Here is an 18,190-nt window from a genome sequence, read left to right as displayed (position 1 = left end):
TTGCGGTAATGGGTAAAACCGAGTAAAATTGAGTTTTTTCTCTATTGCTTTAAAGATATCTCAATATTATCCCAACTGAATATCGTTAACTTAACAACAGTGGTTGACTTTCTGTTAGCGTAACCCGTTTGCTGTTATACATACTAATTCGGCATCATGCTAATACAGACCATTATTATGCATTAGTCATGCTTTGCTGATTAAACTGTGACCTGATATTAACCCCAACCGAATATGTAATAGAGCTACTGAGTGGCTGAGTACTGCAACAACTACAACTGCCCACTCCTTACTGCATTACTCATTGTTATGGGAAATAAATGCAGGATCCACTACCCAGACATATGCACTCTAACAATATTAGACAGTGTTATCTTGCCAACTAGATTCCTCTGAGATCATTTATTTGATTACCACATTCTACTCTTTCTTCAGTAACAGTTACTACTGTATATTGTTTCACACCTGCTAACAACCACAGAATCAACAGTGACTTATTATTCTAAAGTGTGAGGATTGAATTCAGTTATGATAGTTATCTATCGACGGAGAGATATCAATCTCTAAGTGTTCAATTGAGAACAGAGGTGTGTACGGTTAAAGAAGTAATGTGTTGATGAGGCATCGCTCCACTCAGGCTTGAAGCTCATTTCCATAACCATTATGTGGAGGAGGAAGTCCACACAGAGGTGATGGAAAAGTACTTAGCCCCCCTGCCTTCACAGTCATGACCAACACCTTTATCTGCAGCTGCTTTTACGTGTGTTCCAGTGAAGTCACGACTGCAAGACTGAGTCGCATTCATGTTTAAAGGAACGATTAAGAATTACTGCTGTGTCCCATTTAAGACGTTTAAGGTGCATTATCTTTTACAACATCTGAATACAAGATGAAAGTGATTATATTGTGCTCTTAAGTGCTGCTTTCTACATTATCTTTGTGGTTATCTGCTCCAACTCAGCTCACGAAGGGCTTGATCATTAGCAAAAAGGGAAAAAACACTAAAGCAAGCAGAGAAAAGAAACCCATGTTTTCTTTCTGTGTAGGTTAATCCTGTTTTTGAGGGCATGCAACATACATTTACATAGTGCACAAAAGTATGTGGACACTTTTCCCCACAACCATCGCAGGTGTATAAAATCAAGCACTTAGCCATGCAGTATCCATAGAGAAACACTGGCAGTAGAAGGGGTCATACTGAAGTGCTCAGTGACTTTAAAGGTGGCACTGTTATAGGATGCCTCCTTTGCCACAAGCCAGTTTGTGAAATTTCTGTTCTGCTAGGTCAACCCTGGACAACTATAAGTGCTATTATTGTGAAATAGGAGCATCTGGGGGCAACAACAGCCCACAGTAAACCACACAAACTCTCAGAGCAGGCTGCAGAATGCTCAAGCGTGTAGTATGTAAAAACACCCATCGCTCACTACAGTTAGTTCCAACCTGCCTCTGGAAGCAACATCATTATAAGAATTGTGTATCAAGAGCTTCATGAAATGGATTTTCATGGACAAACAGCAGCATGTAAGCCTAAGATCACTATGCGCAGTGCCAAGTGTTGGCTGGAGTGGTGTAAAGCATGCCACCGCTGGACTCCACCAGAGGAAACTTGTTCTCTGGAGTGATAAATCACACTTCACTGTCTTGCAATCTGATGGCCGAATGTGGTTTTGTTGGGTAGGAGAACTTTCTACTGGAATGAATAGTGCCAATGTAGGGATAATGGTCTGAGGCTGTTTTTCAGGGTTTGGGCCCCTGTGTTCCTGTGAAGGGTAATGTTAATGCTTCAGCATACAAAGACATTCTAGCTAGCTAGCTAGAATGTCTTTATATGCTGCTAGATAGATAGATAGATAGATAGATAGATAGATAGATAGATAGATAGATAGATAGTTTTTTGATCCTGAAGGAAATTTAGCAGCCGATAGCAGTCACACCGCACAGGACAATAATAATAATAATAATAAGGGTGAAACAATATATAAGGAAGAATAAATATAAAAAATCCTATCTACAGGCATATATACAAATAGAAATATACAAAAATCTGGAATAGTATCTATAACCTGAGATGAAAAACGCAGTGCAATAATGACTGTACAAGGAGGCGCAGGTAACGGCATATAATAAATAAATATACTGAATAAATATGTGCATATATTGGTACTGAAATAAAGTGTCTAGGTGTGGAGTGTGCAGATGTGCAAGATGCGCGATAGGGGGTACAGAAAGTGCAATAGGTACAGTAAGGTGAATGTGCAGATGGATGCGACCATGTCCTTGTGAACCATGAAGACATGGTTTGATGAGTTTGTTTTGGAGGAACTCCAGTGGCCTGCACAGAGCCCTGAACCCCAACCCGACTAAACACCTTCAGGATGAATTGGAATGTCGATTGCAAGCCAGGCCTTCATGGTCAACATCAGTGCCTGACCTCACAAATGCCTTTTGACGGAATTGGCACAAATTCCCACAGACACACTTTAAATCCAGAAGCATGAGAACTGAAACATCATCCGCATCAGCATTTATTCTCAGATCATTTACTACCTTCACTAATGCTGTGGGTTGCTCTGAAGCCAGAGTGGAATACTTTAATGGATAATGTGTTCATTTCAGAAACCATTAGGCTGTGAGAAGATTTCAATTATTTTACTTAAAAATGAAAGGTTAGAGATTCGTCTGTAATTGATAAGAACTGAGGGATCAAGGTTATGTCTCTTCAATAGTGGTCTTACAGCTGCTGTTTTGAGTGTGTCTGGAAAAGTGCTGGTTTGGACAAAGGCTGTCAAATACTTCTTTAAAAAATGCTGTTAGGATCTATAACACAGGTAGGAAAGTTTAGCTGCATGACAGCTTTTTGAAGTTCTGCCTCATTATAATTTTTAAAACTATTCATAGTGTTTTGCTGTTGAATAAAAATAGAGTCTACTATAGGCAGTTTTGGAGTTATGCAATGTAACCAAATGTTAGTGATTTTTGTATTAAAAATCATGCAAAATCATTACATTTTGAAGTTGAAGCCCCAGTGAGATAATCATTGGTTAATTTAGGATTTAACAGGTGATCAGTTATTGAAAATAAAACTCTTGGGTTGTGTCCGCTGTCATTAATAAGTTTTGAGTCGTATTTCTGCCTTGGTTCATGCTGCATTGTTATAAATATTAATACAATTTTTAAGAATTTCATAGTGAACAGTTAGTTTAGTGTCCTCCATTTTCCTCCATTTTACTTCAGTAGCTTTGTTGTCTGAGGCTTCATCAACATGAAAATTAAAATCACCAGCCAGAAGAATCCTATCATAATATAATGATTGCAGTACATTATAGCAACTTTACTTCAGAATGTTATACACTATGTATTTTTACTGGCATATTTTTTATTATTACTATTATTATTATTATTATTATTAGTAGTAGTAGTAGTAGTAGTAGTGGTATTAATAGTAGTAGTAGTGCTAGTAGCAGTAGTCAGCAAGTGCACACTTTAAAACTTCCCCCATAGGTGGGGTTGATTGTAACAGACTGAGGGGCTAGTTGTCAAAGTCTGGTAAATTGATGCAAAACACAATTAATTTAATGCAATTCTATGTTTTTGTACCAGACAAACTTTTCAACCTAAATGTATAAATATATGTGCATAAAAAATACAATTATTGTGAAAAAAAGGTTACAATTATTTTTGACCACAGAGTAGAAAAGCAAATATGACTGATAAAATATATAGTGAACTATTCATGAATCTGTGCTTAAAAACCAAACCATTTTAACTGGTTTTAATTTATGGAGTTCTTTCATTCTTTAATTTGGGAGGCTTAGTTTTTAAGACTTTATAAAGCTTACTCCATGGTGTGGAGGCTGTACTAAGGCCTGGCAAGCTCACTGTAGGTTAAGGACTTTAAAATGGTGCTATACTAGAGCCACCAAGACAGTCATTAATATAAGCGTGAATTCTGTGAATTGTATGCACAAGTTAGTAATCAAAGAACATTTTTACATTGAAAAAGTTATTTTTATGGTACAACTTCACTGAAAAGGTACTTTCAGGATGAAATATGTGTCTGAATTCTGTGAAAGTTGATTATGTTGATATGAGAAATTGACCAAAAGCATATCCCAGTGGAACCTGTTTAACTACATAAAATAACTGTTACATTTTATCTTTCATTGTGCCCCACTCTCCCCTACTCGTTATGATTATTTTGTTGTTGTTATTGTTGTTGTTGTTGTTGTTTAATTGCAGTATTGTTAGGAGCTTGCACAAAATTTCACTCATCTTAAATACTGTGTATTTGAAAAAAATGTAACTCAATTAAATCTTACAGGAAGTTGCCACTATGATGGGGCTGGACACCAGGAAAACGTCCTCGCTGTGGAAGGACCAGGCACTGGTGGAGATTAATATCGCTGTTCTCTACAGTTACCAGGTGAGGACAGGATGGGAGAATGTTTACTACTTTTACTACATATAAAATTACATTATTACAATTTTTAGTGTGATCGTATGGTGAAGTGTCACTCACTGGGCCTTTGTTTTGATGTCTGATTATGCTTAAAAAAAAAAAATAATCAGTTCCAGAAACTAATCTGGATCCCTGACACTTTACATTTCTCTGATTATGCATAATTGGCTAAATCTTCAAAGTTGAGAGCTATTATAGTCATTTTGTCATACTATTTAAATGTAATTACACACATGACTAATCACATAATTATATACATTTTATTTGTATTCTGTATCAATAAATTCAAGTCTGCGATTTCAATGATGACTTTTATCAAATTCAAAACATAAAATATCTTTTCTTTTACTTATGAACACAAATCCGTTGATAATGCATCTGCACTTTCAACAAAAGTTCTCCACTTGTTTCAGAGAGAAATAATTTATGTTAAATAATGCCATGTTTTTGTTATCACAAGAGACTTTTCTTGCATTCTATTGTCTTAATTATTTTCTGTAGAAGCTATTAGGAAGTGTAAAAAACTCTCTATAACTGGTAGATTCCATCATGGCTTTTACTGTGTTTCGCTATAGGTGTCAAAAGTGACTATCGTGGACCACCACTCAGCCACAGAGTCCTTCATGAAGCACATGGAGAATGAGTTCAGGGTGAGAGGCGGTTGTCCGGGCGACTGGGTTTGGATCGTTCCTCCAATGTCCGGCAGCATCACGCCCGTCTTCCACCAGGAGATGCTCAACTACCGCCTCACGCCCTCCTTTGAGTACCAGGTAACTGAAGTGAAGGAGGTAAAACACAACCAACAGTGATGCACAGAAGTGAAAATAAACAAAAAACAAAACTGAATTTCAGAACACACCTGCCTGAAAATCGAAACCAAAAAAAAAACTCACAATAAATTAAAACAGTTCAAATACAATAAAAGTAATTAAATTATAACACTAAACAGGCAACAGAATGTGCCATGTAATCCAGTGTTCATCCAAGGCAATAAATTCCATAATTTTTAGTTGCACTTTGCACTTTGGCAAGAGTGCAGATAGTGTCAACGTGCTCGCAGGGACTTTCTGCTTCTGATGTTTTGTATTCTGTATGTTTTGTATTCTGTATATCAAGCAGGATGTCATGGTTTCTAAGTGGTGTCAAACCTGCAGTGGAGATGTTGCTCCCCTTCTTAATACTTGGCATTAACAGTGACAAGAACACTTGTCTAATATCCTTAATAATAAACTGTGAAATAGTTCTGACATGTTCACTGTTTATCTATTTATCTGTTTATCTTCTGCCGCTCAAATTGTTTGAACACATCTGCACTGACTGGCACAAGAGAGTGAAGGAAAGGAATAGCAGTTTTAATGACTCATTTTCATTACCATTAAAATTATCTGTAATGTCTTAACGGAGTTATGAAAGAACATAAGTTGGGGAGAGGGACCAAGCCCAAAACTCCTCTTCCCCACCACTGCCCCATCTTCTCAAACTCTTCCACAACTGCTCTCTCTTACTGAGCGAAAAGTTGGGTCCATCTTCCTCGACCACAGCAAAGATGCCTGGGATGTGGTTCCACCTTGCAGATGCTGCATTTCATGTTGGCAGTCAATGGCATTCTGACTATTCGGTTTGTTTCAATGGAGCAGCGACGGACAATTCCAGCAGTGGCAAAGGTCCGTCAACAGTAGGAATTTCCCAGCTGTTTTCATTGCATGTGTTGGTCGAATAAACCATCAATGCCAAATGGATCATTGTTGAAGTCCAGGTGAACCCAGTATTATACAATAAAAAACAGAACAGTACAGAACATCCTGCTGCCTTTTCCACCTTAAACAAACAACATACACTGCCAAAGCTCTCCTCCGGCAATCATCCATTTTAATGTTCAATGCTGGCACTATGCCAGTACTTATGTGGCTTCATGCTGCCATCAGTCGTGTACCTCTATGAGGCACGGAACTACCCTTTTTCATTACCAACATGTAAACGCAGCATTAGATTTTGATACTTCATTGTAGGCTTTATTAATCGTTTTTAGAGTTAAGGTTTTTCAGAGTCATTCTATACATTTCAAGTGGCTGAAATTTTAGTCCGTCCCCAATTTCCACATATTTGTGATTTATCAAAACCTTAAAATTCTTTTTTTTTCTTTTGCACCTAAAAATAAAAAACAGCTGTCCTTTAAATTGTGTGAAGATGTCAATGAATGGACCGATAGTAATAGTTTAAAAGTATTTGGAATAAAATCCCATTACGTTAACTTACATTAAAAACATGACATGTTTTTTCTTCTTTACTAAAGGTTCTGTTTTGTAGATTAAAGGTTCTGTTATGACAGCGATGCCACATTTTGGCTTATTTAGTGCCAGCACTGACAAAACAAAGAGACAATAGAAATGAAGGAGGCAGCTCTTTTTTATTTATGTTGTTTTGTTTTTGCTGCATTACACTTAATGTACAATAAACCTGTGGCATTTTCTCTTTCACTGTTATGCTAAAATGGTGAAATGATCATATGTTTCCTTTTATCGCTGCACTGTCACAAGTACAAAAGCTTCAGTTTGCGCAGTACAGCCTTAAACTCTCAAAAAAGAAAAATGAATGTTTTGCTTCTGAGAAAAGGCAGTTTTTCTCATTACACTTTCACATTTACTGATTAAAAGAATTCAGTGATAGTGTTGATGAAGCTGCTCTGAGCTTAAGGATTCTCTCTTTAGAGATATTCAGTGTTTAATTGTCATAAGTAATGTTTAGAAAAGAGGAAATGGAAAGAATGCTGAAGTGAACCATGAGTGTCTCTCTCACTCTCTCTCTCCCTCTCCCTCTCTCTCTCCTTCTCTCTGTGCAGACCGATCCATGGAACACTCATGTGTGGAAAGGAGTGAACGGAACACCCACGAAGAAAAGAGCAATTGGCTTCAAGAAACTGGCTAAGTGAGTCTGCGGGGAAGGACCTTGGATTGATGTTTGTTTCCTGTCTTTATTTTCACTAAACGCTATAATGAAAAAGCTTTTCACAGTAAGGTCACGAGGCTCCTGACCGCCATCCTACTTACTCTGTGCTCCACAGCCTTGATTGGCCTTTTTTACCATGATTAAGATGGACCACCAGTGCTTTAGAAAGATGCTACATTAATGTTTGCCCAAGGCTGTTTTTACACCTAAAAGTCTGAACCAGAGTTTGGGTTTTGGTGACTTTTTTAGAGTTGTTCCATAAGATTGGTGCCAAAATCACATGCCAGTTTGAAAATTTTTCATGTCAATAAATCACATTTTTGTCCACTGTAGATTTAATTATGCTGTAGATAATAACATTGCAGAGTTAAAGCAGTCACATAACACTGTTGACTGTTTTTTATAGATTAATTGGGTTTATTTAGTAATTCAAGGTTGCTATGGTGTTGCCGTGAGGTTGCTATGGTTTTCCAGCTTGTCATTAAGGCATTGTTCCAGGGTTTTTAGGAGGTTGTTAAGGTGTTGCTAGGTTGTTGCTGTGGTGTCCCAAGTGGTTGCTAAAGTGTTGCTAGGCAATTGCTATGGTATCCCAGGTGGTTGCTAAGGGGTTGCTAGGCCATTGCTATGGTATCCCAGGTGGTTGCTAAGGGGATGCTAGGCAATTGCTATGGTATTCCAGGTGGTTGCTAAGGTGTTGCTAGGCCATTGCTATGGTGTCCTAGGTGGTTGCTAAGGTGTTGCTGGGCAATTGCTGTGGTATCCCAGGTGGTTGCTAAGGTGTTGCTGGGCAATTGCTATGGTATTCCAGGTGGTTGCTAAGGTGTTGCTAGGCCATTGCTATGGTATCCTAAGTGGGTGCTAAGGTGTTGCTGGGCAATTGCTGTGGTATCCCAGGTGGTTGCTAAGATGTTGCTTGGCCTTCCTGTGAGATGTGAACATACATTTTAGTAATAATATGTTAAATGCGACATGATAGAAATATATGAAAGAGTAAATGAGTAAAAATAATAATCTTTATTGCTGGGATGCTTGAATGCTTTTGTGCTGGTGTTTTTTTGTAATTGATCTGTCGACAGAAACCTGAACCTGTGTAAGAGAAACACTTTAGTCCGAAGATTATTATTTATTTATAGCTGATATTAAGTTTAACCAAAAAAGCACTATGGTAACGATTCTGTGAGTGAACCTGGTATTTTCACCATGCTAGGTTAACTCTGAGCTAGCAAAGTTAGCTTGGATTCTGTTGTCTGGCCTGTGTAAAGACAGATATTTTAAGCTTGTAGCAGGAATGCAGGTATTACATTTACTAGGTAAGTTGCAGTTATGCATTAACTCTTTCTTCAAAGGCTTGAACCCAAAGTCTGTCTTTTACCATTAGCCTGTTAGGTTCCTGCTGAGCTGCTCAGCCTAACATTACTCTGGTGAGGCCAGAATTTAGCCGGTTATAAAGAGAGCCAACAGCGTAAACTTATTAAAGAAAGTCCGTTGGCAGCAACCAGTGATGTTCAACTGCCAATTCATCATCTGGTGGGATTTAATGGGCACAGATTTCAACAATAACACCACGTTTGAGAAAGGCATGTTCTAATATTGACTTCACTCGTTTGGTGCTGACCATCATAAAACTTCGTTCCCCCTAGCAGCAAACTGAATCAGGGTTCACTTGTTGGAAGCGAGGTGATTTTTGGTGGCCCCAAGACAGGTGGAGCATTCACAGCTGTCCAAATAGACTGAACTGAAGAAAAGGTTCGATTGATCCAAAGCGGATGTGAAAGTGCCTTAAGAGCATATTGTGTCTGTTTTCCTGAATTTTTACGTTAAGTTGGCAGTGTTTGAGCTGGGAAATGAAACAGAGCCCCTCAGCAGTGTAGCTCACTCAATCATCTTCGAGGGGCTAATCAGGACTTTGTTTGGAGCCTTTTTTATCTTCTCTCTCTCTCTTCTCGTAAGTCACTGTAATTACTTACAGGATGTTAGTAGATGGGTCTCTGTGGTTTCATCGCTGTTGAAACAGGGGGTTCCTGTTGAGAGGCAGTTGGGTGGAGAATGAGAATGAGGATGCTGTTTGGCATGGAGAGAAGCAGTTTTTTGTCAGTTTTGCTGTTGACAATGATGTATTATGTAGTGTTTTGCTAAAAAAAAAAAAGCCGGTTCCATTGTGTCTCCGTTAAATGAGCGTCACTCTCTAACTTTTCTCTCCATTGTTCCTGAGGTTGCTTGCAAAGCAGCTTTTGCAGAATTGGCCTGTCCATGCTCCGCCAACAAATGTGTTCCTCTGAAGAAAATGTAGCAAAGTCAGACAATGCAAACATCCCATTCAACCCAATGAATTTAGGTTGGAGTTTTGATGTTCCAGTTGAAAATGCTGCACTGCTGAGCTGGACTATGTTGTTGTAGATAATTGAAACTAGTCAGGTTGGAAACAATAATGAGAAGACATTCTGATTCAATTCATTTATCAAGGCTGTTACGATGTAGACATAAAATGATATTGCAGGCATTGAGGCAAACTTTAAAAATTAGAACATAAACATGAATTGTTCATTTACTTTATTAATTTTTTTAAATTATGCCTTATTGTTGGAGTGGAGGGGGCCTCTACAGACTCTTGTGCCCAAAGGCCTTTGCAAGACCATGATCTGTCGCTGCATATCAGTATCAGCTAATACGCAAGCTGTCAAAGTGGTGTTCTGTCATCTCTAGTTTGAACACAAACTGAATTCAGTGCTACAGTTTCTCATTAGGTTGAATGCGATTTCTGCCAACATTCCATAAAGCTTGTCCAACCTCAGAACAGCTCCTATTAAAGAACGCATTCATGGGTGGAGCATGGACGGGTCAGCCCCTCCCCTGTCTCAATTCTCAATCCGTACATAAAAATTCTGTGAACGTCTATTGATATAAATGTCACAGACGTGCTCATCTGAGAATGAAGGTTGATGGATTCAGCACGAACAGTCACACACGAAGAGATTAGCTGATGTGACCAGCAGAATGGCAGCAAATGGCAGCAGTTGGGTCATGTACAGGTTCAAGCACACAGTCTGTGGCACGCTGACCAGAAAAGATCATTCAGGCTCTTCAGAGGAGAGAAATTCAGTAACTGTTATTTCCAATAAAAAAAAAAATTTCATGCTGCTCTAGTAGACAATAAAAAACTTTTTTTTTTGTTTCAAACACTAAAAAAAATGGAACCAAGGGTTTTGTTTGACTTACACATTGACAAAATGTCAACATTATCAAAGTGCCTTTATGCTGACTCTACTCTGTCCTAGTCTTATTGATTAACTGGAAATGTGTGGACTAATTACAATGATTTATTTGAACAGCTGTGGAAAAAAGTTAAAAATGTCAGCTTTTCAGCTTTTTGCACATAGCAATGACACAATAAGGCTTTCTAATTTCCAGGAAAGTGCAATTTAAATTCATTTTGTGCTGAAATTCTATTTCTATTTTCTTCTAATTCTTTTTCTAGAAATTAAATTCACTAATTCCACTAATTGTTCAAAATTTCTGCATGATTCAGTCACTGAAAAGGGAAGTCATTCAGAGTGATTTGATGTGAAATGTTTCATTGTGGAGGAACTTACCAACTCAGATTTCTTTACAGTGGTGGTGATAGGAACCAGGAGTCACAATGACTACAACAAATATTATTTTATTTACTATCCAAAATGAACCAACCAATTGAACCAACATGTGTCTCCTGAGATTTTATATGTAATGTTTATGATAGTAAAAAGGGAATATTTTGCTTCACAACACCCTGCATTAATCCTCCATATCATGAAATAGTGTCTCAGACATCAGCCCAAGGATTAATAACTAATATAATAACTGCCTGTGAAGAAGCTTTTGGACGCGTTAAACAGTTCAGATGTCTGGTTCCTGTCACCACTACCGGGAACAATTTGGACTCTCTTGATTTTCTCTAGAATGGAGCATTTCACATCAAACCAATCTGAATGACTTTGTTTACATCTCAACCATTTAATAATGTAGAAGTTTAGAAAAATCAGTGAAATTCTCCTTTAAGCTCACAGAACACTTGTGTAATAGTGGAGACATGGTTGGCTCTTTAAGCATTTTGCTCGTGATGCACTAAAGTTACTATTAAGTGCCATGGAAGTTGGTGGCGTGGTGGCGCAGTGGGTAGTGCTGTTGCCTCACAGCAAGGGCCTGGGTTTGCAGGTGACCAGGGTTGTCTCTGTGTGAAGTTCGCATGTTTTCCCCATCTCTGTGTGAGTCTCCTCTGGGTGCACTGTTTTCCTCCCACAGTTCAAAGACATGCAATCAGGTGAAGATGCTAAATTGGCCATAGATGTGTGTGTGAATGTATATGTGTGATGGAGTAGCAACCTATCCAGGGTGTTACCTACCTTTCACCCAATGAGCACTGGGATAGGCTCCAGTAGCCTTATGAACTCCTATCCCCTAACCTTATGATCTGCTGTCTGTAGAGCATGAACTTGTCTTGCATTCTTGATTCTATATTTGTACCTCTTCTCTTACCTCATCTCTTTCTGTTTATGTGTATTTCTAGGGCTGTGAAGTTCTCAGCCAAGCTCATGGGCCAAGCCATGGCCAAGAGAGTGAAAGCCACCATTCTATTCGCCACAGAGACAGGCAAATCACAGGACTATGCAAAGACCCTCTGTGAGATTTTCAAGCATGCTTTTGATGCAAAGGTAAGATTTCCTGTTTTTGCAGCACTTCAATTAAAACAACAGACTAAAGCTGACAAACTAACTAAGAAACTGTACTTTTTACTGTACACAGCTCTGTGTACCACTGCACACACACACAGTAGCAGGCTGTATGGACACTGAATGTCCTGTATGGACACTAAACGTCTCTTTTATTTTGATACATTGAGTTGCGCTTTCACTCTAAAGCGAGCCAATGTGATAGCTTGGACAGTACAAATGTGTTTTTTGTCACTATCTCTCTTCATCCCGTGTGGTAAATCGCCTAGAGACACGCAGAGAATTTACTCAGCCAAGCGTTGCACTTTGGTTTAAGATAAGATCACAAACCACCCCGAGGTGTTTGAGGTTTCGGAAGAAAAAAAACACACGCGCAGCATCAAAACAGGAAAACTCAGTCAAGTGTTTCTGCTCCGGGACGGCGTGCGCTCTTGATGTGATAAAATAATCAATCATGCTTGTGTGATCTTGTTGCTCTTACGTGATATAGATGCAGATGATTTGGATGCTGCTCTCTATCCTCCATCTCTCTCTCTCAGTCTCTCGGTCTCTCTCTGCTCTTCTCTGTCTCTCATGGTGTCCTGAAGGCATTCACTATATAACTCCCACTGCCACATCAGCACTGTTATCTCTACACATTAGCACCTTGTTAAAAGCTGAGTAAAGAGTTCATTAGTTCATGTTGTTGTTCATATTAAAGGGCCCATTTTGTGGAAAATAGACTTTTTCTTGCATTGTTTTTTTAAATTTGATGTAATCTGTACAAACATTCTCAAACTTTTAACAACTTTATGAATTAATTGTTATTGTGATGCCATTAAAACCAATGTATTCACAGTTTGAATAACTCTAATTTTCTAAGTGAAAACAAGGTAACACATCCTCTACCAAGAAGAAACCTAAATATGGATTTTCTGCAGATTTTAGTGCACAATTCCTATATTGTTTTAGTTTAACATATTGAAAAAACTGAACATGAAATATAAAATGGCCGTAGCTTTTGCCATATTATAGGTTATATTTTTTTCCGGTATGTTAAATTTAGGAAATAAACTGTATTTGTGCATTAGATGGTCCTTTGTAGATGATTAACAATCTCTTAACAGATTATCAGTAACACATCAACAAAATATCAGTGAAGTAGAAGTAATGAAGAATGTGAATGAAGCATCTGTTGATACATTACTTACATTAAGTAGATGTATTGTTGATATGTTCCATGAAGTAGACTAACTTTTACCCCCTTAACCCTGGCTCTAATCCTAACCCTAACCTTAACCTCAGCCCAAAACACAATCCTAACCCTCAGCCTTGCCTTAATTGTAACCCTAACCCTAACCTTAACCTCAACCTCCACAAGTCTGTATATATATATATATATATATATATATGTGTGTGTGTGTGTGTGTGTGTGTGTATATATATATATATAAAAAATAGAGAAATATAGAGGTTGGAAAATGGCCAGATTAAGACAAATGTCCACATAAAACCAGTTAGACTTTCCTGTTAGGGTCCCACGTCACTGCTCTATGGCCCACTGTGGGTCTCAGACCCACAAGCTGATTCAAGCTGAAGTATGAAGTGTATGAAGTGTAGCTGTTTGACATTGTGACTTTTCCGCAGGTCATGTCAATGGAAGAATACGATGTGGTGGACCTGGAGCACGAGACATTGGTGTTGGTGGTCACCAGCACATTTGGAAACGGGGATCCGCCAGAGAATGGAGAGGTGTGTGATACTGCTGTTCCATAAAAGCTGCTATCCTGTTGTTACTACTGATTTATTCATGTATTTCTCCACATTTCTGATTGCTAGGAATCACACCTGCACTTGTTTTGAAGGTGTTTTTGATAATATCACTCCAAATATGTGTAGGATGGGTGAGTGACTTTTTGTTCTCTCTCTCTCTCTGTAGAAATTTGGTGCGGCACTGATGGAGATGAGGCACCCTACCACCAGCGCAGAGGACAGAAAGTGAGCTTATGTGTGTGTGTGTGAGAGAGAGAGAGAGAGAGAGAGAAAGAGAGTGAGTGTAGATAAGTGAGTGAGTGGCTCTCTCGTCTTCCTCCTACCCATCTGCTTTCTCATAATTAATTTGTGTGGTGTCCTCTGCGCACACACGCAGACAGACAGACTTCAATTTACATGCAGTGTTAAAATGTTTCAAAACATCAAAAACGGTTGGTAACTGGGGAGTTTGATTTTTTTCCTGCACGTATTTCCAGACTGTGAAGGCTTTTCAAATAGATTTTGGTGCTGCTTTTGAGACAAACTTGATGCAACCCTCATGAATGATTTTAAAGGATTGTAAATTTTAAGTTGAGTGTTTACTTGGTGGATCTGACCTATAAACTCTTTAAACAGAACGCTTGTGCTTGTCTATATTGGTCATAGTACAGGGGTCGGGAACATGCGGCTCTTTTACTGCCCTGTTGTGGCTCCACAGCAGAATTAGATTAGATGAATAAAATAATCCTCCTTTGCAGTAAAATAAAGCTCTGCTGAACATTTTAACAGCGTTTTAACAATAAATTGTCTTAAACCTCGGAGTTAATGTACAACTGCTGATTCACCCTTTAACCCTGAAGATTGGCACGCAGACTGCTGGTCACCATAGCAACGACAACAATCTCGCCTAGCTAGTAGCTAATGAAACGGCAAAGAGAAAGATTTAAGATGAACATCAATAATTTGGGACTTATTTGCATTTGTAAGCACTCAGCTGGTTTCCTGATAAGTTTAATCTGCAACGAGAAACTGTCAAACACTAAAAGTCGGCAGCTTCTTGTTCGAATTGTCCTGTTCCTGTTTAAGGTGGAACGGGAAAATTCGAACAAAAAGCTGGCGAATGAGAAGCTGACTTCAGCCTCATAAAAAGAACGTTGAGAGACATTTTACAAGAAACTCTTCCACTTTTGAGGAAAAGTTTCCTGTCAGAGATGTGAGAAAAGTGGTTATAACTGAGCAAAGTAAGTCTGCGTTTTCGTTTTTATGATATTTTCAGCCTATACTAGTACATTAGCACATACAGAGACATATTCACAGCCAAGATGGTAAAATGTACATAAAATATTGTGGCTCCCAAGGTAGTTTGATTTTTGTTGAAAGGACAAAATGGCTCTTCTTAACATTTGGGTTGCCGACCCCTGTCATAGTAAGATGGACCAGCATGTGGAATTGGAGTTTTCTGGGCCTGTTTACACCATGCATTAACATGCATTTTCGGTGATCGGATCATGTTTCGGAATTCACTGCTAAACACCGTCAGGACGAATTGTGATCAAATTATGATTGGACCACTCAGTGTAAACGGAATGTATTTTCAACATCCGTATAGAATTACAAGTGGAAATGCATCTGGCAGGGTGAGAGAATCAACAAAGAAATGAAAGATAGAGGATACACGAAGCTAGAGTTCCCCAATCCAAAAGCCTTCTCTTACTCTGGGCTAATGAAAGTGTCCAACCCCAGCTTGTGGAAAAAGTGGGTAAAGTAAAAAAAAAAGGAAAATGAAATAGCACGTGTGGATGTGCTTTCTATGCAGGAAAGTAAAATCGGATCTCATCTGGTCACACTGGCAACACATTTTAGTGAAAAGTGTAAATAGAATCGTGCCAAAGTTTATCCAGATACAATCCAGATATGAAGCACATGTTAGACTGGCTCTCTGTGTGCTACCATGTTTTCTATCACTGTATAAAATATGCTCCATGTTGCCTTTATTGTTGGAAGCACTCTGATCGTATCAACATATTACATATGCATACAAGACATGTACATAAAAGCTAATTTCTTCTAAGCTAACTATATAATCATTTCTTTCTCTTTTTGAAAGGAGCTACAAGGTGCGATTCAACAGCGTCTCCTCTTATTCGGACACCCGCAAGTCCTCCAGTGATGAGCCCGAGTCTAAGGCAAATTTTGAGAGCACAGGACCTCTCGCCAATGTCAGGTACTTTACAGCATCATCTATATACTCTGTTTACTATATATCATATTTATATAATGCATATCGGACACTGACGCTTAAATATATACACATTATTATCACGTGTAACACACTATAAGTACTCACATGTATACTACATACAGAAAATATTATTACTGTTATTATTACTGTTACTGGGACATATTATACTTACATATACTGTAGGTACCCACATATGTATATATAATCCATATAGGCCATAGTATTGTAGTTACACACACTGCAGGAATGCATATGGCACAGGTTATTATTATATATACTGTAGGTACGTATATATAATACATATTGGAAATAATATTATTACATACTCTTTGGGTGCTTTTATATAGTCATATGCAAAAGTTTGGCCGCCCTTGTTTAAATGATATGTTTTGTTTATTTTCTCAGTGCAAATAAGTTGCCACATCCTCTACAGAACACACTTCTGCACATTTCAATGTAAAATTACTGTTTATTTGCTGTATTGAACATATTCAGGGAAAAAAAAAAACATTAAATCTGGTATGTGCAAAAGTTATGGTGCATTTATGTTTTCCAATATGTTAAACTCAGCAAATAAACATAAATGGAGCACTAAAATTATTTTTTTGCTCCATGTAAAGAATGTGTCAATTTATTTTCACTCTGAAAATCAACCAAACTTATAATTCGACTGGGGGTGTTCAAACTTTTGCATATGACTGTATAATACATATGGGACATGCATATGATTTGTTTTTGCTTCTACGTTTTTTGTCCCTGGCTTGTGGGTACACCCACACTCTGTATGTGCATGTGTTTTAAGTGTGTGTGTGTGTGTGTGTGTGTGTGTGTGTGTGTGTGTGTGTGTGTGTGTAATATCTCATTTCCAGCTCCTGGTCTTTTGCTTTGGAAATCCTCTGCACGTCTGTTTGTGTGTATAGCTCTCTGCAGTGTGCTCTGTGTTATTGGCCTTGGGGTGCAGGGCCTACCCACACTTCAGCCTGCGAGTGAGACAGAGAGAGCGTAACCGACTCTTTCTCCCTCTGTGCTAGGTTCTCGGTGTTTGGCCTTGGCTCGCGGGCCTACCCACACTTCTGTGCATTTGCCCACGCAGTGGACACGCTGTTCGAAGAGCTTGGGGGGGAGCGCATCCTCCGCATGGGCGAAGGAGACGAACTCTGTGGCCAGGAGGAGTCCTTCAGAACATGGGCCAAGAAAGTTTTCAAGGTACAAGGAGCCATACTTATCCATACATAAACACATATATATTTATATATATGTGTGTGTGTACAGCTCTGTGTAAACGTCAGAGACCACACTTTCATTTATTTAATTTCCAGTCAGTTTAATTTATTCTCCCGGTCCAAATAATCCCAAACACATTCAGTGATGCTGAGGTCTGGACTCTGGGGTGGTCAGTCCATTGTTCTGAGAACACCAGCAGCTTCTTTGTTTAAACAGCAAATTTTCTTCTTTTGTGACTATGTTCTTTTCTCAGTGAGGGCTTCTTGACAGTAACACATCCTTTCAGACCCATAGTGTTGAGTTGTCTTCTCACAGTGGATGGATGGACAGAAACACCTTTATTGGAAACTGTAACTGTACATCATTTCTATTGGTCCATTTGCCACGAATATAAAGGCTGCTGGTGTCTTCAAATGATATAAAACAATAAAATCAACATAAATGGAGTATCATTGTTTTTATATGACCTGCTCTCAGCTTTCAAAGAAATTTACAGGGATATTTTTTCACACCACCAAAGTTCAGTCTCAGAATTTGGTTGAACTTTATGCTTTTTACAGTCCATGTAATGCCAAACACATTTAGTGATATTGATGTCTTTCGAAGTTTGGATTATTATATTATCATTCATATGCTTAAATTCTTCAAACGTTGTTGGAAAGACAAATATAGACAATGAGGTCTAAATCAAAAATTTGCACTCCCTCAAAGTACTCTTCATCTCAGCGTATGTGACGCCTGTTGGAAAAGCATCCCAGGTGTTCCCTCAAGAAATTGCTTGAGAGATTGCCAAGAGTGTGCAAACTTACTTCAATGCAAAGTACCTGGGGCTACTTTGAAGAATCTACAATAGAAGATAGCTTTGAGTTGGTGTTTCCA

The 18,190-nt window shown here is 38.5% G+C and overlaps 1 protein-coding gene across 1 annotated transcript in view; it reads left to right on the top strand.

Annotated features, from left to right (window-relative positions):
* nos1 (nitric oxide synthase 1 (neuronal)) overlaps nucleotides 1-18,190 on the top strand; it is a 99,635-nt gene that overhangs the window by 48,817 nt on the left and 32,628 nt on the right. The window contains exons 11-18 of the mRNA XM_036598862.1: nucleotides 4,325-4,426; nucleotides 5,038-5,232; nucleotides 7,302-7,387; nucleotides 11,952-12,096; nucleotides 13,741-13,845; nucleotides 14,033-14,091; nucleotides 15,953-16,069; nucleotides 17,119-17,293. Of these exons, the coding sequence (XP_036454755.1) occupies nucleotides 4,325-4,426; nucleotides 5,038-5,232; nucleotides 7,302-7,387; nucleotides 11,952-12,096; nucleotides 13,741-13,845; nucleotides 14,033-14,091; nucleotides 15,953-16,069; nucleotides 17,119-17,293 (984 nt within the window). The remainder of the gene's footprint in view (nucleotides 1-4,324; nucleotides 4,427-5,037; nucleotides 5,233-7,301; nucleotides 7,388-11,951; nucleotides 12,097-13,740; nucleotides 13,846-14,032; nucleotides 14,092-15,952; nucleotides 16,070-17,118; nucleotides 17,294-18,190) is intronic.

Source organism: Colossoma macropomum, unplaced genomic scaffold, assembly GCF_904425465.1.
Source record: "Colossoma macropomum unplaced genomic scaffold, Colossoma_macropomum, whole genome shotgun sequence".
Lineage (NCBI taxonomy): Eukaryota > Metazoa > Chordata > Actinopteri > Characiformes > Serrasalmidae > Colossoma > Colossoma macropomum.
The sequence above is the reverse complement of the archived record's forward strand: the minus strand, read 5'-3'. Positions and strand labels throughout refer to the sequence as shown.